The 21,773-nt window shown below is 43.6% G+C and overlaps 1 protein-coding gene across 4 annotated transcripts in view; it reads left to right on the top strand.

Moving 5' to 3' along the window:
- The window catches only part of LOC309607542 (glucoside xylosyltransferase 2), a 153,778-nt gene that overhangs the window by 86,625 nt on the left and 45,380 nt on the right, over nucleotides 1-21,773 (top strand). For 3 of the 4 annotated variants that reach the window (XM_082346173.1, XM_082346174.1, XM_082346175.1), the window contains exon 8: nucleotides 13,588-13,669. In XM_082346173.1, coding sequence (XP_082202299.1) covers nucleotides 13,588-13,669 — 82 coding nt within the window. Of the gene's footprint in view, nucleotides 1-12,300; nucleotides 12,568-13,587; nucleotides 13,670-21,773 lie in introns of those variants that run through there. The other variant, XM_082346177.1, reaches the window with a different exon arrangement.

The following is a 21,773-nucleotide window of genomic DNA, read 5'->3' as shown; positions in this document are numbered from 1 at the left end:
AAATAAATAAATAAATTTATTAAACAAAAAAAGCAATAGGCCCTGTATTCATTTATTTATTCATTCATTCATTCAATAAATACCTATTGACTATTAAGTGCCCCAGTAGGCTTTGGAAACACATGATGAATAAGATCCAACCCTAACCTTCAGATTACACTTTAATTGAGGAGATAAATACAAAAATAACTACAATGTAGTATGAGAAAAGTGTGCCAAAGCTGTGTGTGTGTTTTTTTTTTAATTAATGAATTTATTTATTTTGGGCCGTGTTGTTGGGTCTTCATTGCTGCGCGCGGGCTTTCTCTAGTTGCGTCCAGCGGGGGCTACTCTTTCTTGCGGTGCACGGGCTTCTCATTGCGGTGGCTTCTCTTGTTGAGGAGCACGGGCGCTAGGTGCGTGGGCTTCAGTAGTTGAGGCACGCGGGCTCAGTAGTTGTGGCGCATGGGCTTAGTCGTTCTGCGACATGTGGGATCTTCCCAGACCAAGGATCGAACCCATGTCCCCTGCATTGGCAGGCAGATTCTTAACCACTGTGCCACCAGGGAAGTCCCCCCATTTTTAAAAAATTTGGTTTTTCATGTCTTATTCTTAAATTTTGGGAGTCTTTACATATTCTGGATACAAATCCTTTGATATATATGTTGCAAATTTGCAAATATTTTTTGTGAGCCTGTGTCATGTCTTTTCATTTTCTCAATTTGTCTTTCCAAGAGCAAAAGATTTTATGTTGGTAAAGTTCAGTTTCTCAACTTTTTCTTTTTTGTTTTATGCTTTGTGTTTTAAGAAATGATTGCCTGTCCCAAGTGGCAAAGATTTTTCTCCTGTGTCTTATACCACAAATTTTATAGTTTTAGGTTTTATACTGTTATAGACAATGTGTGTGTCCCCCCCCCCCCAAATTCATATGTTGAAATCCTAAACCCCATGTGATGGTATTAGGGTGTGAGGCCTTTGGGAGGTAACTAGGTCATGAGGGTAGATTAATGCCCTTATAAGAAGGAACATGAGAGACACTATTTCTCTCTCAGCCATGTGAGGATACACTATCTATTTTGAATTAATTTTTATGTATGGCAAGAGATAAGGGTTGACCTTCATTGATTTCTCTATGGGCATCCAGTTGATTCAACCATTGATCCAACTGACTTGTATTTAGCTAAATATTAATGTTTGGATCAATATTGGATAAGGACAATCAAAAGCAATAGGCCCACGACAGTGAAAGGCCCGTGCACCATGATGAAGAGTGGCCCCTGCTTGCTGCAACTAGAGAGAAAGCCCTTGCACAGAAACGAAGACCCAACACAGCCAAAAATAAATAAATAAATAAATAAATAAATTTATTAAACAAAAAAAGCAATAGGCCCTGTATTCATTTATTTATTCATTCATTCATTCAATAAATACCTATTGACTATTAAGTGCCCCAGTAGGCTTTGGAAACACATGATGAATAAGATCCAACCCTAACCTTCAGATTACACTTTAATTGAGGAGATAAATACAAAAATAACTACAATGTAGTATGAGAAAAGTGTGCCAAAGCTGTGTGTGTGTTTTTTTTTTAATTAATGAATTTATTTATTTTGGGCCGTGTTGTTGGGTCTTCATTGCTGCGCGCGGGCTTTCTCTAGTTGCGTCCAGCGGGGGCTACTCTTTCTTGCGGTGCACGGGCTTCTCATTGCGGTGGCTTCTCTTGTTGAGGAGCACGGGCGCTAGGTGCGTGGGCTTCAGTAGTTGAGGCACGCGGGCTCAGTAGTTGTGGCGCATGGGCTTAGTCGTTCTGCGACATGTGGGATCTTCCCAGACCAGGGATTGAACCCGTGTCCCCTGCATTGGCAGGCAGATTCTTAACCACTGTGCCACCAGGGAAGCCCCCAAAGCTGTGTGTTTCATACCACAATCAATTTAGAAAGTCACAGCCAGCTTTAAAAAAAAAATAGCAGAGTGCATGTTAAGGTAAGTATTATTTTATAAAATCATATGTTAATTTTATGTAATATATCAGTATATGTTTATTGGGTTGCAATATAAAATGAATTTTTTCTACTGGTTTTGGTCAAAAAAGTTTTCATGCTCCTATGTTAGAGATATGTACAAAGTGTCAGGCAATCCAATGAAAGGAGCAACAAATGTCTAGCAGAGAGATGGGGAACACTCAACACAGAAGGGATAACATTTGAGCAGGGTCTTAAAGGAATGCCTGGGGGAAGGGCATTACAAGGAGAAGGAACAGCATGTGCAAAGGCCAGCAAGTGCACAGTCATGACAAGTTCTAGCAATGATGAGAACTTTTCTGTGCCAAGAGCAAAGAATGCTAGGGGTTGGCCTAGGGCAGAGAGTGGGTGGACCAAGATGAGGCCAGAGAGATAGGCTGGGAGATATTAGGAAGAACACTTATGGAATACTAGAAAGATTAGCTTTAGTCCCTGGGCCTGTGTTTCTCAAAGTGTGGTCCCAGGGATCACCTTTATTAGAATCACCCTGGACCGTGGTTCTTAAAACATGGTTCCTGGACCAGTAGCATCAATATTACTTGGGAACTTGTTAGAAATGAAGATTCTGGGGGGGCTTCCCTGGTGCGCAGTGGTTAAGAATCCGCCTGCCAATGCAGGGGACATGTGTTCAATCCCTGGTCCAGGAAGATCCTGCATGCTACGGTGCAACTAAGCCCACGTGCCACAACTACTGAGCCTGCGCTCTAGGGCCCACATGCTGCAACTACTGAGCCCACCTGCTGCAACTACTGAAGCCTGCGTGCCTAGAGTCCGTGCTCCGCAGCAAGAGAAGCCACCGCAATGAGAAGCCCGCGCACTGCAATGAAGAGTAGCCCGCGCTCGCCGCAGCTAGAGAAAGCCCACATGCAGCACCGAAGACCCAACGCAGACAAAAATAAAAATTAAACAAACAAACAAAAAAGAGTCAAAGATCCTGGGGCTCCACCCCAGGCCTACTGAATCCGAAACTTTAGAAGTGGAGCCCAGTAATCTGTGTTTTCATAAGCCCTCCAGGTAGTTCTGATGGAGACTGATTTGAGAACCACTGACCTGGGAATTTGATGAAATGGAGATTTCTGGCTCCTACCTCCAGCCTGCTAAGTCAGGATCTCTGGGGTGAGGGCCTAGAATACCCATTTTTATCAAGCTCCCCGAGTAATGCTAACTCACTCCAAACCATGAGAATGACAGTCTAGGTGGTGTGTCATCAGTTGTAGATATTAGGATGCTAGAGGAAACGACAGGAACTGGAAACCCCTGAAAGAAGAGAAGGCACTGGGCGCTCCTAGAAAGGAAGACCAGACAAGAAACTATGGTGATTTTGACAAACACACATTGGAGCATGCCATTTCCTTGCTTAAAACATCCTACTTTCTATCACCCTAAAGATGAGAACCAGACTCATTAACATGGCTTAGAAGGAATCACAGTTTCCAGCTTCTGCCTTCCTTATCCTTGCTCTCCTCTCCCTCACCCACCATCCTCCAGCCCTCCTCCAGTTTCCCTGAACACATCTTTCCCCCTGCTGTCTGAAAGCCTCTGCATCTTTAATTTCCGCAGCTCTTCCCCCACATGGCTCATTTTCAAGCCTCAACCCAAACATCACCTTTTCAGACAGATCTCCCCTGATCACCCCACCGGAAGTGGCTTCCCCACATGGCTTTCATACCATATTATCCTGTATATTTCCTTCTTAGAACTTACTACGATCTGTAAATCCTGGGCCTTTACTTAGTTGTCTACTTCCTTTACGTTTCTCTGTCCCACTAGACTGTAAGGTCCAGGAGACTGTGCCTTGCTCACCACAGTCTCCACAGACCAGTTTCTGGCATAAACTACACACTCTCAGAATTTCCTGGGCTCAGCTTTATGTTCTAAGTCTGCGACTTTGCTGATCGAGGCTGACTCCTTCCCCACTTTCCTACTCCACACTTTTGGGTGGTGACACTAACAAAATCCACATATAATTAAGCCATTGCAGAAGTGACATAGCTTTTGACAACCCAGAAGATAGATCCCATCAATGTGATTTGGGGTTGTCTGGAAAGTCTTTAGGGACTGAGATGGAATAAAAGATGAAATTACACTCTTGGCAGAAAAAAAAAAAAAGGAAAAAATATTCCAACTAACAGTTACATCTTGGAAACAAAAAACAACACAGAGGTATTATTTTTCGTACTCATCAGATTGACAAAATTACTGAGTCCACAAGTGGGTGTACAGTGACATACTTTCAGAAGGTGACAGCTCTGTTTGAGGAAGTCCATAGGCACTGCTGATTAAAAACGTGCTTCTCCAACAATTACTATCCTGGAGAAATGGTCATGAGGAGGCTTGCAGTAGTAGCTGCAACAGCACAGGTAATAATAACAGCATAAAAATGCAATAAAAGATTTGCCGAGTCCTGGGCTTCCCTGGTGGTGCAGTGGTGAAGAATCCGCCTGCCAACGCGGGGGACACGGGTTCGAGCCCTGATCCGGGAAGATCCCACATGCCGCGGAGCAGCTAAGCCCGTGCACCACAACTACAGAGGCTGCGCTCTAGAGCCTGCGAGCCACAACTACTGAAGCCCGCGTGCCTACAGCCCATGCTTCACAACAAGAGAAGCCACCGCAATGAGAAGCCCGCGCACCGCAAGGAAGAGTAGCCCCCGCTCGCCGCAACTAGAGAAAAACCGGCGTGCAGCAATGAAGACCCAACGCAGCCAAAAATAAATTAAAAAAAAAAAAAGATTTGCCAAGTCCTACCCCAGGATCTCTTTTAATCCTCAGTCTTATGAGGTGAATACTGTCTATTTTATAAAGGAGGACACCGAGATTTGAATTATGCAAGGCCTGGTTTTTAACAGAGAAAAACTGGAGTAGCTGTATGTGTGATTCATAGACGACTGGTTGAATAATAATACTCCATCTATACTTCAAAGTACTACGCAAAATAAGATTTTAATTAGTATATCTAAAATAAAACAGAAAGATCCCAAGACATATTGTTAAGTGAAAAACCAAAACTCAAACTGCAGAAGAATACGTTACCTTTTGAGAGAAATTTAAGCCAAGAAGAACTACTTCAATAAATGTTCATGCACCAAATATTTATTTATTGAGCCCCTGTGGTGTTAGACACTGCATAAAGCTTCAAGACACTTGGGACAAACCAGGGAACAAAAGAGTTTTCTGTCCTCGGGGTGTTTATGTTCTAGTGATGCAGAGACATGCAATAAACAAAATTTAAAAAGGAAATGACATAATATGTTATGAGATGAGAAGGGCTAGGAGCAAAAGAAATAGAGCGGGGGCTGGGGAGAGAGGAGGTGGCTGAGGGGTGCAGGGGAAGATGGAGGGTGCCACGGCACTTAGCGTGGCCTGAGTAGGCCTCGTTGAGAAGGTGGTACTCAAGGGGATGAGAGGGTCACGTGGATATCCCAGGGAAGAGGGATCCAGGCAGAAGGAAGAGGTAGGGCACCATCCTAAGTGGGGAGTGTACTCGCAGGTTAAAAGTACATCATGGAGGTCACTGAGGCCCGGGTGCTTGAAGAAGGGCTGGGGGCCGGGGAAGAGGTTGGGGGAGGGAGGGGCAGATTGTGCGTAGAGGCCCCAGGGCAAGGGCTGTGGCTTTTACTCTGAGTGGAATGAGGAGACTGCAGGGATTGGCCCATGATCGGATCTTCTTATTGAAAACCCTGGCTGCTGTGTTGAAAATAAATTGTAGGAAGGCAAGGACAGAAGGCAGGAGAACATTTGGAGGCTGTTGTAATACTACAGGTGAGACACGTAAACACCTAATAAACATCTGGAAAGATTCACCACAAACTCATAAAGCTCCATCTAGCTGTGGTGGGTACTGGCTGGGGGAGAACATCTTAAGGGATGTTTGCTTGCCCTGTAGTCTTTGAATTGCTTTATAAAACATTATTTATCAGTTATTTGAAAAGTTTAAAATTACTATTATTATTATTATAAATACTAATAATATTTACCCTTCCTTCTGGAATAATTCAGCCTCAAACCAGTTAAGTGTGGCCAAGAAAAGTAGGAATTTGCAAGGGGGTGGGGAAAGTAGCCTGGTGCAGGGTGTCAGAGCCCAAGACAGGTGAGAAAGGCAACTGTTAAAGGGACTGGTGATAGGTCGCTTGCATAACAGGGAGATTGACAGAATAAAAGAATATATTGAGGAGAATGGCAGCCAGGTTCAATGTTGGAGAGTTATGTATATGCAAAGGGAGAAAACTAGAATGAATCCTCCTGTGTTGGATTGGAATTGGAAGCTGAGAACTCATAGTTTTCACTAGCTATCTATCTATAGATAGATAGACAGACAGATAGATAGATAGATGGATATAGCTAGATACAGAAATAAATATATATGTGGAGGGCCTAGAAGCAATGACATCCCAATGGTCATGAACACCCTAGGAGCCTCATCTAGGTTTCTAAATCGCATTCTCCACGAAAAGGAATTGGGACTTCTTGGAGAAATGGCTAATTCCAGGGCTGGGGAAGGAAGATGCAAGATGAGCCTGGAATACCTTTTTGTACCCGACCATAAAGAAGCGCTCCAAGAATGATGGGGACATGTCAAAAGGATGCAGAAGCCAGCTTGAAGAAGGTCCCACTGGCCAAGTATAGGACAATTTAGGTATCAAAATAAATAATGATAGCAATGAATCATAACCCAGTGAATAAAATAGGAATCAGTGAGTCTAAATTATTATAAATAAAACATGAATAAATGAGAGGAGATGACACTTTCCTTTTGGTAGGATGCCAACTAATAAATGTAAAAGGAATGATGGAATTAGAAAACCACCATTTGGCAACCATCATAGTCATAATTAATTCAGCCAAGAAACGTCAATGGAGGCGAGAACTCAGGAGTGAAAATTTGATGAGAAATGGGATATTTACAAAGTGTCAAAGGACCTTCCCACAAAAATCGTTTAATTACTATAGTGAGCTGAATGGTAGCCCCAAAATGATTCTGTCTGCATCTTAATCTCTGGAACCTGTGACTGTTATCTTCCTGGGAAAAAGAGTGTTTGTAGATGTAATTTAAGTTAAGAATCTTGAGCTGAGGAGATCAGCCTGGATAACCAGATGGGCTCTTAATCCAAGAACTAGTGTCCTTTTAAGAGTAAGGTCAAGGGAGAAGTGACAGACAGAAGAGGCAACGTGACCGCAGGGGCAGAGATGGGAGGGATGCATGCAGCTACACGTCAAGGAACGCCCACATGGGCTTCCCTGGTGGCGCAGTGGTTGAGAGTCTGCCTGCCAATGCAGGGGACACGGGTTCGAGCCCTGGTCTGGGAAGATCCCACATGCCGCGGAGCTGGGCCCGTGAGCCACAGCTGCTGAGCCTGCGCGTCTGGAGCCTGTGCTCCGCAACAAGAGAGGCCGCGATAGTGAGAGGCCCGCGCACCGCGATGAAGAGTGGCCCCCGCTTGCCACAACTAGAGAAAGCCCTCGCACAGAAACGAAGACCCAACACAGCCAAAAATAAATAAATAAATATAAAAAAAAAAAAAAAAAAAAGGAACGCCCACAGTCAGCAGGAGCTGGGAGAGGTAAAGAACAGACTCTTCCCTAGACCCTCCAGAGGGAACGTGGGCTGCCTTACATCCTGATCTCAGACTCCTGGCCTCCAGAACAGAGAGTCCCTGATCCTATGGCGTACCCTTCCCTCCTCGTAAATTCCCATTTCGTTCACACAGTTTGAAGTGCACCCCCGTTACTGCAGTCAGACTTCATTCAGGCATCCACCCAGGCAGTGCTTGCTACTCTCGGCCAGCCTCCTCTCTTAACGCTGCTCTCAGCCCAGAGTGGCTGCCAGTGGCCACCGCACTGTCATGGCACCACAGAGAACAACCCTGGGTCTTTCGGAGCACACCCTTTGTTGCCCTTATTTCCAATAAAGAAACAGTTAGCTTTTGAAAGTCTTTGGAAAAAAGTGAACCTTGAGGATAGGTGAAGCTATTCTCTTATTTGTTTAGAAACCTGGATTCACTCTAATTTGTCCACCTTCCAACCTCAGCTTCATCCTGCCACTCGTTGCGATATACAAATAAAGACTAAAAAGCATGGATAAAAGGCCCTGAGAATCAAAGAGCCTCCAAGCCTTTCTTTATTATATTTTATTTTATTTTATTTTTTATTTTATTTTATTTTTGGCTGTGTTGGGTCTTCGTTGCTGCGCGCGGGCTTTCTCTAGTTGCGGTGAGCGGGGGCTACTCTTTGTTGCGGTGTGCAGGCTTCTCATTGCGGTGGCTTCTCTTATTGTGGAGCATGGGCTCTAGGGTGCGCGGGCTTCAGTAGTTGTGGCACGCGGGCTCAGTAGTTGTGGCTCGCGGGCTCTAGAGCGCAGGCTCAGTAGTTGTGGCGCACGGGCTTAGTTGCTCCGCGGCATGTGGGATCTTCCTGGACCAGGGCTCGAACCCGTGTCCCCTGCGTTGGCAGGCGGATTCGTAACCACTGCGCCACCAGGGAAGGCCTAAGTCTTTCTATTCGTATTTTAACGCAGCCTGTTCTGTGCCCTTCAGCCCTTGTAGACGGTGTGTGGATTTTTCTAGACTTTTCCTCAATCTCCCATTCTTGTCCCTCCCCACAGGCTCATCCCAGAGGCATGGCCCAACTCCATTCTTTCTCCCTGGGGTTATTTGAAGATCCTTGCACATTTTTTTCTGACACAGTCCCAGCTGTTTTCTCTTTCCCGATCTTCTTCTGTCTCTATCTTCTACCTTCTCCTCTGTGTCATCAGGCTTTCCCCCTCTTGTGTACCCTCAGAGGAACGGGCCAGTCTTCTTGCATGTTTGCATTTAAGGGACATCTCTTCCATTACACCCTGACTCTGTGGGGGAACAGATTCCACGCACGCGTTCTCTGCGGTACCTAGGAGGCCCTCATGGACAGTTTGCCTGGTTATTACCGTTCCCTCTGCCTGGAAGCCTCTTCTCTTTTGGTGCAAATCCTTTCCAGTGTTTAAGTGAGGCCCTTCCAAAAAGTAAAACTTCTATCTCTGCCTGAAAGAGATGTCGCAGGCCTCTGACCACCAGATTTGCATACTTGCCTTCTACTTTGCATCAGAGTCTATAATTATGTCTTATCTCTCCTGGTCGTTTGCAAACTTCCTGAGGACAAGAAAGAGTCTGGGCCTCTGAAACCAGTCTGGCTTTGAATCATGGGTCAGTCCCTTGCCTGTGTAGTTGTGTGACCTTGGACAAGTTAGTTCACTTCTTTATACCTTAGTTTTCTCTTATGTTAAGTGGGGATGATAATATCACGTGTAGGGGGACTTCCCTTGTGGCGCAGTGGTTAAGAATCCGCCTGCCAATGCAGGGGACACAGGTTCGAGCCCTGGTGCCACAACTACTGAAGCCCACGCACCTAGAGCCCGTGCTCCGCAACAAGAGAAGCCACCGCAATGAGAAGCCCGCGCACCGCAACGAAGAGCAGCCCCCGCTCTCGCCGCAACTGTAGAAAGCCTGCGCACAGCAAGGAAGACCTGATGTAGCCAAAAATAAATAAATAAATATTTTAAAAAATGTATCACTTACAGGATTTTTGCAAGGATTAAATTAAATACTTTTATACAGTGCTTAGAAGAATGCTAGACACATAGAGAATACTTGATAAATATTAGTTGTTACTATTAATATTTTCCTTTATGCATTATTTATCTAGTGCTGTGTAACAAATGACCTCAGAATTTAGAAGCTGAGAACAATTATAAAGATTTGTCATCTTTCATAGTTTCTGTGGATCAGGACTTGAGGTGCAGCTTAGATGGGTGGTTCTGACTTGGGATCACTTATAAGGTTGCAATCCAGATGCCAGCTGGGGCTGCAGTCATCGGAAGGATTTCCTGGGGCTCGAGGGCCCACGTTAAAGCCATCAATCCTTTCCATTTGGGCGTTTCCACAGGGCTGCTCTGATGTTCTTGTGACATGGCAGCTGGCTTCCTCTAGAAAGAGCAATCCAAGCGCCCAGGGCAGAAGCCTCAGCACCTTTTATGACCTGGCCTCAGAAGTCAAGTACCATCCCTTCCCCCACGCTTATTGTTCACACGGACCCGCTCTCCCTGATTCACCTGGGAGAAGACTACACTGGGACATGAACCCCAGGAGGCTAGGATCTTCAGGGTCATTCGTGGAGGCTGGACGTCACATTTTATTCTGTTTTGCTCTAAGGGAGTTAGTACCAATAGGAGGCTCTAGCAATCGCAGACATTGGGAAGCATGCCGGCTAGAGAAGCATTCCAAGGAAGAAGGAAGAAATGAACCAAAGAAAATATTTCTTCAGCCTCATCCCTTGCTTCTTCTGCCCTTGCACTCTCAGCTTAAGCCAGAGTGAACCTACCTGGATCTTCTGTCTCATTTCAGCGCCCGTGCACCTAGAGTTTTTGTCTTTGAAAGCATCTCCTCTCCACTTCACTTGGCTACCTTCCTCTCAGAATTCATCTCTCAAGCTTAAACGCTTCTACTTCCTCTAGGGAAACTTTCCCTGATTCCCTTCGGCTGTCACTGCTGTGTGTACTTTGTCTCCTTTCATGGACCTTATCCAGTTTTTGGAAGTTGAAGCATCTCCAAGTGAGGGGAACAGCTGATGAAAAGGGACAGAGCAGGGTGGAAGAAATTAGCATGGTACGTTCTCTAACAGAAAGTTCCAGAAGAACTTCTGGCGATCATGGAATCTTCTCTCAGTGCAAAAGTCACTAGCCACATGGGCCTATTGAACACATGTAATGTGGCTAGTATGACTGAGGAACTGAATTTCATTGACGAACTCAGGAACTGAATTTTAAATTTTATTTAATTTTAATTAATTTAAATTTAAATACCCACACATGGCTAGTGACAACTGTATTGTCCTGCACAGGCCATACGGGAAGACACCTGCTTAAACAGAGTACCGGGTGGCAGAGAGAGTGGCGGCTAAGCTTTGCTATGTAGAGGATAGGCCCCTTCAGACTGGAAGGGACCATAATAAACTAAATCCAGGGCATTGAAAGTGTTGGCCCAGTGTGATGATGCCACCCTAATACATCCCCTGCAAGGCTATTTGTAACTGAGCAGGATGCTTAGAACAGTGAAAGGGTCTCAAGATATTAGGACTGGTTCTCTGATGGCAAAATCGAGAAAAGTATTTTTTTGCAGCGGGGGGCTTTTGCCTACATCTGCCACCTAGGTTCAGGGTCAGAGCCACTATCTTTTAAGAGGGTCAGCACTTGTGATGGCTGTGTCCAAATTTGCACCTTCTAACACCAGTCAAGAAATAGCTTTCTGTCCTCCCTTCCTCCCTCTCTCCCTTCCTTCCTTTCATAGATTTGTGTTAGGCTTTGAGAAGAGAAGGTGGAACAGTTCAGTATCTTTCTCTTGAAAAGCTCACAGACATGAGAGGATAATAAAAATGTCCACACACTAGCTAGTTGCCAGATGTTCTGGATTCTGCTGCTGTTTCGCCAGACTAGCTCTCCGTGCCTCATCTATCCCATTTGTAAAATGTCAGGGCAAGAGAGTACTTCTGTGGTCTCTGCCCTCTCTAACTTCCTGGGCGCTTATGTAACGTAATCAAAATCATAATAATAATAAAAACAGCAGCCACATTAACTGAGTGCTTAAGTTCCAGGCACCCTGTGCGCTCAGTGCTTCACCGTCGCCATTTCATTCAGGTCTCAGGGCTGTTTTACAAACTCCCATTTTGCGGATGAGGTAACTGAGGCTACCTGAGTTTAAGTACGTCAGACAGGGAGTAAATAGTTGAGTTGGGCTTTAAATCCAGCTGGTTCCATTGCCTAAGCTTTTCATCCCTTTGCTGTGTGCATTGCTTCTCTTCAAGAGTGGGTCATCGACGAGCTTTGGATTCAGGCAAGGAGGTATTTTTGCTCCGATTACTAGTAATACTGAGTGCTTTTTAAATGCGTACTCTGACCGCCAAGTGTACACACTCTCACTTGATTTTCGCAGCCACCTTATAGGGTGGTCCATACTAGTGCTTTCATCGTACAGATGGGGAAAGTGAGGCTCAGAGAGGCTCAGTAAATTGCTCAAGGTCACACAGCTAGCAAATGGCAGGGACTCACATCCAGGGGGTCTGCGTCCCACCCCCCTGCCTACACCACTCCGTCTTCAGGTCGGCGCAGGTAGCTAGGGCCATCCCCGGGGAGAGGCGGGGCGGCCGGCCCTGCCGGGTCTGCGGGGAACTGCGGGGGACTGCCGGGGGCCACACGCCTCGCCGCGCACGCGCTCTCGGGCTCCGGGTCTGGGCACGCCGCGGGCGCGAGGACGGCGGCGGGGAGCGTGCGCGCGATGACGTGCCGGGCGCCATGTTGGAGGGCTGGTGGTAGCGGCTTGGGGAGGTGCTCGCTCTCTCGGTCTCGCTCTCTCGCTCGCTTCCCCCGGCTCCCTTCGGTGCCCCCCCCGGTCGCCTGCGTGCCGGAGTGTGTGCGAGGGAGGGGGAGGGCGTCGGGGGGGTGGGGGGAGGCCTTCCGGTCCCCAGGAGACCCGCGGAAGGAGGCGGAGGCTGCGAGGGACTCCGGGAAGCCATGGACGTCGAGAGGCTGCAGGAGGCGCTGAAAGGTGGGGGTAGCTGCCCCCTCTCCCTTCCTCCTCACCCTCCGCGGTCCTATCTCCCTTCGGGGCAAGTGGTTTCGCGGGGTCGGGCCGGGCTGGTGGGGGAGGGCGCGCTTCCCCGGCTCCCATCCCCCTCCCGCTTCCCCGGGGGCGGGGAGCCCCGTGGGCAGCTCCCTCCCGCCCCGCTCTGGGCTTTGTGTCGGCCGCCGGCGTCTGGGCTGGGGGAGGGGAGCCGGGAAGCTCTCGCGGGGGCCCCGGTCCCTCTCCCACTCCCGGGGCACGGGTCTTGGGCCCGCAGCTCCCTTCCAGGCTGGCTTCGTTCTCCATCAGGCCCCCGCACGCCGGGCCACGGGGGGGAGAAGAAAAGTGAAAGGTTTCGGGGTGGGGGGAGGAGAGGGGGCGGCAAAGCAACTTTCAAGTGTCTCAGGGAGCCTTTTTCGGGGCTTCTGAAGTCATCTTTCCACGCGCCCTCCTTCTCAGGTGGTCGCCTTCCCGGCTCTGAATTGCTCGCCTTCCAAGCAACAGGCTTGAGAACAGTGGTTCTCAAACTTAGGAGAGCCTGATTTCAGCGTTCTGAGAATTAGGCTTTGATACCCAGGATCATTGGGGGACGGCTACGAGAGGGAGCTGGTGTTTTCTTAAAACGCAGATTTATGAACTTCACGTAAATAAACAGTCTGTGGGGTCGGGATCTGGGGTTTGTATTTTAGCCGGTCTCTGAGATGAATGTGGTCCTAGTGTTCCCCCCGGACCACACTTTGAGAAGCACTGCGTTAGGGCTGGTTTGTGGCGAAGTTGAGTGCCCGCTTTAGGAGGGGTCTCGTTACCTGTGAAGAGTGACGTTTGAAATTGGAGAGTAAGAGGTGGATATTTCGTTGAGAGGCTTTTTTAAATTAAAAAAAAATTTTTTTAAATTGCTGCTTAATATGAGGAAGGACTGGGAGGAAAGTTTGTTGTTAGAAGGCATTGGAAATGGTTGGTGGACTTTTAGAAATACTAATAACTTTTCTTTCTTCCCTTATCTAGATTTTGAGAAGAGGGGGAAAAAGGAAGTTTGTCCGGTCCTGGATCAGTTTCTTTGTCATGTAGCCAAGACTGGAGAAACAATGTGAGTTGAAAACATGTAATCGTTGTTATAGATCTGTGTCTCCTTCAGAATTGCTCAGGACAGGGACAGGAGTGTATTTCAGAAGCACTGAATACTCCATCTGTCTAAACTGCACAAGCTCCAGTAATTTAAAGTATTTACTAAGTGTATATGCTTTATTTACTTTGTATGTGGCCAGTAACGAATTTTAAAACTTTGTTAAAATTTTCTTTATGCTTCTGCGCATTTAGAATGTGTTAGTCTAGAAGAGCCAGAGAAAAAGAAGAATGCATGTTCCATTATGACTGTTTTTTGGCCATAACAAACAGGCTTATTTCCAGAATTTTGTGGCTTTGATTCTGTTTCAAATTCTTTTATTGGTGGTATTGTCTCATATTGTCCTGTTTGCAACCTTTTGTTGTCATATTTATATATGTGGGTGCTTGAAGTGTCACGTATTTATTCTCTTGAGCACTCAGGATGATTATCTGACAAATTCCAGATGCTACAGTCTTTACTGTCCTGTAAACTTTCTAGGATAGCTAACTTGTTAACATACGCTCAGCATTTTATTAGGCTTGTTTCCAAATGCTGTGAATCTGAAACTTACAATATGAAGTTAACACTGTTTTCAGAGGAACATTTCAGTTCATTGTTGTGTGTGTAGTTGTTTGGCAGGAGTTGTTTTCACACTCAGGCTAACTTTGTTTGTAGAGAGCAGTGCAGATTTGGTGCCTTGTAGTCTTTATGTAGGAGGCAGGGAACAGGAAGGGGAGAGGTTTTTTTGGGGGGTAGTTTTAAAAAGTGGGCTTTCTTTTGGCTCCTTTACTTCATGCCTAGTTTTAAAATTCTTTTTGAGGCCTAATAAAAGAGTGTAAGCTTCAGCAAATGATGTATACTTTCTTTGGCTTTATTAGCAAATGTTCATTTCTCACAAGATTTGCTTATGGTTGCAGCGTAGCCTTCTAATAACTGGCCTGATTTTAGAAAGGAAAAAAACAACAACCCTCCTTAATGGTCATGCAGACAAGCTGAAACTCCTTGGTGCTTATTAAAATTACCAGTCACCTTAGGAATGTGACTGTGATGTGTTCAATCTTAAGTTTCTATTTAGTGCTTTTAAAAAATGGAACGCTTCAGGAAAGAAAGGTAACTCTTGCCTCTGAATTATAGTCTCTTAGAACATCTTGATTTAAAAAAATTGATGCAGAATAACTAATTTGTATTTATACTGATTGCTAGTTGGTCCAAACTTATACCTCTCTACAGTATCAAGAGGAAAAGTATTTTACTTCATAGTTTTGATAAACAAGATTATTTGGAGTTAAATACTTAACACCTCTTACCAGGTGTGTACAAACTGCCGTCCCTTTTTGGTAAAATACTTTGGCTGTAAATGTATAAACAGTTGAAAGTTTCTACAAGAAAGCTCTTTAATATCCTGTTTGACTGGATCAGTAAGTGGCTAGGGAAATTCAACCTGATTTTTCTGGACAATTATTTGTCCTGAGAGAGGACTTAAAAAGGTCATCAGTTGTCCCATCCATGTCCACCCCTCCCACCCCACCCAAATCTTTAGGTCTTTGTACATTTACTGAGAGTATTTTGTATTAAAATGATTGGTGGTGTTAGATTCTTTATGGAGTTTGGAAAATATTTTTTAATTTATGATTCAAACAGCTGGTGTTTTTACATTTAGCTTTATTTAGCCTTTGTTGGTTTTTTGTTTTTTTAAATCAACTTGGGCATGCCTTAACTTTTGATACTGAAATTTGCAGTTTCTGTCATCATTTATGGCTAAACTGAGCTTTGTCTAACTTCTAAGACTGTAAATACAAGAATGAAAATCTAAAAGATAGCAGTTCAGATCTTTTTGATGTTTTAGGATGGATGAGTTTCTTAAGGTAAGAATTCCTGGGTTTTTTTCCTCATTTCTGTTTTTAGAAAATAGCTTTACTTAATAATGCTTATTTTAAAAAACTTCATTTATTGAAAACAGTAAGCTTCGTTTACTGAAAATATATAGTTTGGTAAATTTTGACATCTACCCTCATGAAACTGTCACCACACTCCAGATTGAGAATATATCCAATACTTGCAGAAGTTTCCTCATGCCCTTTGTAATCTCCCCTCCCTGTGTGTGCTCTCCTCTCCTCTCCTCAGGCAGCTAAAGATCTGCTTTTTGTCACTGTAGATTAGTTAGCATGTTCTGGAATTTTATATAAATGGAATCATACAGTATATTCTTTGTCTGCCTTTTTTTACTCCACATAATTTGAGATTGATCCACGTTGTTCAGAAATCAACAATTCATTCCTTTTTATTTCTGAGTTGTATTCATTACATGGATATCCTACAGTTCTTGCTTCACTCACTGGTTGATGGGCATTTGGGTTATTTCCAGTTTTTTTTTTTTTTTTAATTTATTTTATTTATTTATTTTTGGCTGCATTGGGTCTTCATTGCTGCTCACAGGCTTTCTCTAGTTGCGGTGAGCGGGGGCTACTCTTCTTTGCGGTGCACGGGCTTCTCATTGAGGTGGCTTCTCTTGTTGCAGAGCACGGGCTCTAGACGTGCGGGCTTCAGTAGTTGTGGCAGACGGGCTCAGCAGTTGTGGCTCGTGGGCTCTAGAGCGCAGGCTCAGTAGTTGTGGCGCATGGGTTTAGTTGCTCCGCGGCATGTGGGATCTTCCCGGACCAGGGCTCGAACCCGTGTCCCCTGCATTGGCAGGTGGATTTTTAACCACTGTGCCACCCCGGAAGCCCCAGTTTTTTCTTTATTAAACAAAGCTCCTGTGAACATTGTGCATGTGTCTTTGTATGCATTCTTTTTTTCTTGGGTAAAAATCCATCCAGGAGTGGAATGGTTGGATCATATGGTACGTGTATGTTTAACTTTAGAAAGTACTGAACTGTTTTCTTGAGTGATTGTGTCAATTTGCTTTTCCACCAGTATCATGGGAGTTGAGATCGGTTTCTCCACATCCTTTCCAACACTTAGTATGGTCAGTCTTTCTCACTTTAGATATTCTAATAGGTGCCTATTGTGTAGTGGTTTTAATTTGTATTTGCCTCATGACTAATGATGTTGAGCATCTTTTCATGTGTTTATTTGCTGTTTGTATATCTCCTTCAGTAAATTGATTCTTCACATTTTTGCCCATGTTAAAATGGGGTTGTTTGATTTGTTATTGGGTTTTGAGAGTTCTTTATATGTTGTGGATACAAATTCTTTATTAATGTGGTTTGCAAATACTTGCTACCACTGTGTGGCTTGTCTTTTTATTCTCTTAATGGTGTCTTTTAAAGTGAAATTTAAAATTTAATTCCATTTTGATTTTTTAAAATTTCCTCTTTTGAAGGATTCTTACTGCATTGTGTGTTGTGATCGTTTGTTCTTGTGTGCTTTCTAGTTTAGTCTTTTATTTCCTGAAGTAATTCTTTCTTTTCTGATTCTTTGCTGTATTCTATTGCTTCGTTTTCTGAGTTTCTCTAATTCTGACTTGTATCATTTTTCTCAATGTGTTTAGCTCATTTTGAAAATAGTGTAAGGTTTTGATCTGTTTCTGAGCAAGTCTTTCTAGCTTCCCTTTGCCGTCTTGAGGGATGTTATTTTGCTCCTTATTCTCCTTTTTTCTTACAACAATTTCATATTAGATTTGACCTTGATACTTTTCTGTTTTGCGTTTTTATGTGAGAACAGTTTTTCTGCACTTTGAGGAGGAGGCATGGTTCAGAGTAGCTGTCCTAACTTCACAGAGTTTGCTCATTATTTTTGTGAAGTGTTGGAATATGGAGCGTTCTTTCTGAAATTTCTAGGCTCTGTTCTATCAATACTTTTATTTGGACCTTGTCTTTCTTTCATCTCTGTTGTCTGTTTCTCTTGTCTTTGGGGTCTCCTCTGGACGGGAGCTCTGGTGGGTCACTTTCAAGAGCTCATGAAGCAAGACTTTGTCCCTTTCAGCCCTCACTGGACGTCCTTTCTCTTCACTTATTACTCTGAGTGGGCAAAACCTATCTCAGTTTCAGCTACTGTTCTCACATTGACCTGCCATGATTTCTTGTGAACACCTGTTGGCTATTTTGTGGTTCTCCTATTTGTAGGCCCTTCCTGTTCACTACGACTTCTGTTTTCTCTTGTACAGATTCTGATAATGGTACAGGTCATGTGACCATAAGTATTTCCTCATTAACTTACATTTTGGGGTTTGTGAGATAACCTTGTCAGGGAGTTTTGTTGTAAATGTTTTTGCTTATTGGTTTTGGGTTTGCTGTCTAGTTACGTTTGATATAAGGGGTTTTGGAGAGATGAAAAATTGTAGCACCTCTGCCATCCTCTCAGAATTACACTATTTAGGAGAACTTTTTCTTTTTTTTTCTTTTAATTTATTTTTGGCTGCGTTGGGTCTTTGTTGCTGCATGCAGGCTTTCTCTAGTTGTGGTGAGTGGGGCTACTCTTTGTTGTGGTGTGCGGGCTTCTCATTGCAGTGGCTTCTCTTGTTGCGGAGCACAGGCTCTAGGCGCGCGGGCTTCAGTAGTTGCGGCGCGCGGGCTCAGTAGTTGTGGCTCGCGGACTTAGTTGCTCCGTGGCATGTGGGATCTTCCTGGACCAGGGCTCGAACCCGTGTCCCCTGCATTGGCAGGCGGACTCTTAACCACTGCGCCACCAGGGAAGTCCCTTAGAGAACTTTTTAAGTCAGTCCCTGTTAAGTTAGTTTCCTTATCTATAAAAGGGAATAATAATAGTACTTCATAGCATGAGTATGTAGTACACGGAAATACACTGCTTCATAAACAGTGTTAACATTATTTATTTACTCAATAAATAGTAATTGTTATTGTGTTGATAATGCTTATATTGAGTCTACTTTTTTTTCTCCCTGCAGTTTCAAACTCTTTTTGTGTTCAGCAATTTTGAAATACTACTAAGAAAATAAAAGTTACTTAAAAAGTAGTAGTAATCAACAACTGAGATCTGCATTATTATAAATAAAATCTTCTTAAGTCCATGTGACTGTTAGATCCTTCTGTGGCTTTCTTTAGGGAGGGAATTTTGTTTTGTCTAACATAGTATCGAACACTGGAACATTATTTCTAAAATGTCAGTTTCACATACTGCCTTTGGGATTTTTTGCCACATCCTTGTAGTATCTGTATAATTATTTACTTAATGCTCTTTTTGAGGTCAGTTTACTTTTCTTCAGATTTTTTTAAGATGGAAGAATACTACAGATAGAGATTAAGCCCTCATTTGACCCCTCCCCAGAAGTATAATCAACATGTTAATTTCTTCCTCTTAGTCTTGTGAGAAATAAGGAGGTCTGAAACCAGTGGCTTGTTGCATTAGTTATATTTTTCTATGTCATTTTAAAATCTGTAAATACTAAAATATTAATATGAATTACCCATGTGCCATCTAAATTCCTATCATGTATCATTATCACAGTGGTACACAGAGGAAGCACAGTGGATTTTGAGTAGATATTAGTTAAATGGTTGCCCTTTTGCATCTAAATATTTTAGTAACTGCAGTGGTTAAGATAGGAACATGAAGAAAATTGTAGTTTTCATTTGTTTCATCACATCAAACCTGTAAATCTGATGTGTCATGTATGCTGTACAAAATCTACTGTGTGATGCACTGGAAGCTAGATGTGTCAACTCTGTTTTCTGACTGGAATTAAATTCAAATCGTCAGTCTTTTTGGTGTGCAGGTGAGTTCATATTTTCCATGTTCAGTCCAGTTTTTACTAGTAGTTGGCTAGTCCTCTAATTTCATGAGAGTTAGCGTGTGGTAACGTCATTCTGGGAAGGAGCATGGCTTGATTCTGAAATTAGCTTGTCAGAATTAGCTGTGTGAATTAGGACAAATAATTGGTGAGCTTGTTTCCTCACTTCAGAAATGGGGCTTATACCATGTAGTTGCCTCAGCTTTTGTGAGGACTTGAATAAATGAAAATATGTAGCTATAGATACTAAAATTTGGGAGAGCGTAAAAGTTAGAATTGTCTGTGTGTTGGGCATAAATAGAGTGCATTTGGCTCATGAAACAAGTCTGAGGTACTTAATCTGGTTGGAGAGTCACGAGAGCACAAGACAGACCTGGGTTTGAATTCCCAGCTCTACCACTTAGTTACTCTGTCACCAAGGCCGACTTCTCTGTGCCTTAATTTCCTTATCGTAAGATATGGGAAATAAAGTAAATCCATCTCAAAGGATGTTATGGGGGTTCACTGAGTTTATACTTTATAAGTGCTTAACGCTGTGACTTGTGCATAGTGACAACCCCCTCCTCCCCGTAGCTACTATTTTAGTCTCCAGTAAGTCACTTAAATTACTGTGGGCCACACTTCCCTCAGGTACTCAATGAGGAGCTTATAAAAGATGATTTCCAAGTTTCCTTCCATTTCAGAAGCCTGTGGGAGTCTGTGTTGTGGCAGTAGTTACCAGGGGTGGTATTGCAGTAACAGTGGTAAAGGGTGGGGCACAGGCACAGTGGTTGTCGTTAAATATCTGCTGATGGTGAAGATGTTACCTCTTGGGAGTATGTTACATAGGTTAGTGCTTTGGAGACAGTAAAAAAATTGAGAATCACTTGTCTGTACTTGGATGAGAGAGACCAGTCAGTGTTACCACTAACTCATGAGAGCCACAAAGCGGTTCCCAGAGTGTCTGTCTTAGTGTTACCTACATGTGTGCCTTTTTATCTATATCCAGAGATCTCTTTGTGCCTGCCAATAAATTGGAGTTCATAATGCTTATGGACTATTACTGGAAGCCTGTCACCAACTTCATGTGGCTTCAAAACATCTTATTAGTAAGAAGATGAGGAATTTATGGTCCAGAATTTACAGTGGTTTCCCTCTGTTCTGTTCTGTGGACTGTAGGTCTTTTACCTTTCTGATATGGGAGTTTATTATTGAGGGGTGGGTGAGTGGGTGGGGGAGTGAGTGAGTGTGTGTGTATGTTTGTGTCTGTCTACCTAAATCAGTATCAATAGCAAAAAAACTTAAATCACTTACTAAAACAGAGTATAGACAGTTGAAGGGGAGAACATTGGCTGTTACTTCATTTAATACATATGCCTGTGAAAGCCCTGTACTTTAAAATACCTGATGAATGTGAGAAATGTGTTTTAGATCTTCATTTTTGCTAGGCCTTCAGATGTGTTCAGTTGCTCATCTTTGTTCTCTGTGGTTTCACCCACAGTGATCCTTTTCGTATATCAGGCTGCCTGGGTTTGGCACTTCTTGTAACCACCCTCCGAACTCCATTCCTACCAAAATAGATTGAATATTATTGAGAACATACACCATTGACTGTATAGTGTGTAAGAGCTAATTTAAGTCTCAGTTAGTAAAAATGTAAAATAATAGTAATAGTGACCCATTGCTTTTAAAAAAGGTGCCATATGTGTGGTAGTTCAAGTAGGGCTTTTTTGTTACCACTTACCAGTTTGACTTTGTTGGGGTGGGGTGAGGGGGATAGCTTTATTGTAGAGTGAAGACACACTTGGAGCTGTGTATGTCAAGGTATCTCTGTTGTCTCTCTGCTTATAATCTGCTTGACTCTAGGTTAGCAGGCTGTCCTTAAAATTCTAGTTTCATTGTAACCTATTTGAATGACCATGATGGAACAAGTTAGTCACCTATGCCCTCTTTTCCTCTGTTCCCCAGCTGAAAATATGAATAACAACACTTAGGTCGCAGAGTTTTTGTGAAATAGCAGGCATTCAGCAAATCTTAGATGCCTTGTTTATATACTGTGATATAAAAAATAAAAATTCATAGTAAAAATAACATGTATTTAATACCAGTTTTGATACTTAAAAGTTTTTGCAGCTTACTGAAATGAAATCCTAAGAATGAAAACATACTGACGAGTAACAGTGATCTGTTTTCAGGTCCAAGAGTTCCCTAATCTCATCAGGCTTCTTTATGCTTGTGACTGAGCTAGCTGTTCATTGTACTTGCCAAAACTTTGCTTCAGCTATTATCGTTTCCTTCTTTCCTGTAGCCAGGTCTGACTTAGACTGTCTCAGACGTGCGTACCTGTACTTGTACTATCTCCCTGTGATTTGTCTGGGCTCCCTGCAGGGGGTGGAGCCTCTTGAGTATTTTGACTCT

This window comes from Balaenoptera borealis, assembly GCF_965194805.1.
Source record: "Balaenoptera borealis genome assembly, chromosome: 12".
Taxonomy (NCBI): domain Eukaryota; kingdom Metazoa; phylum Chordata; class Mammalia; order Artiodactyla; family Balaenopteridae; genus Balaenoptera; species Balaenoptera borealis.
Note: the sequence above shows the minus strand (reverse complement) of the source record. Positions and strands in the feature narration are given on the sequence as shown.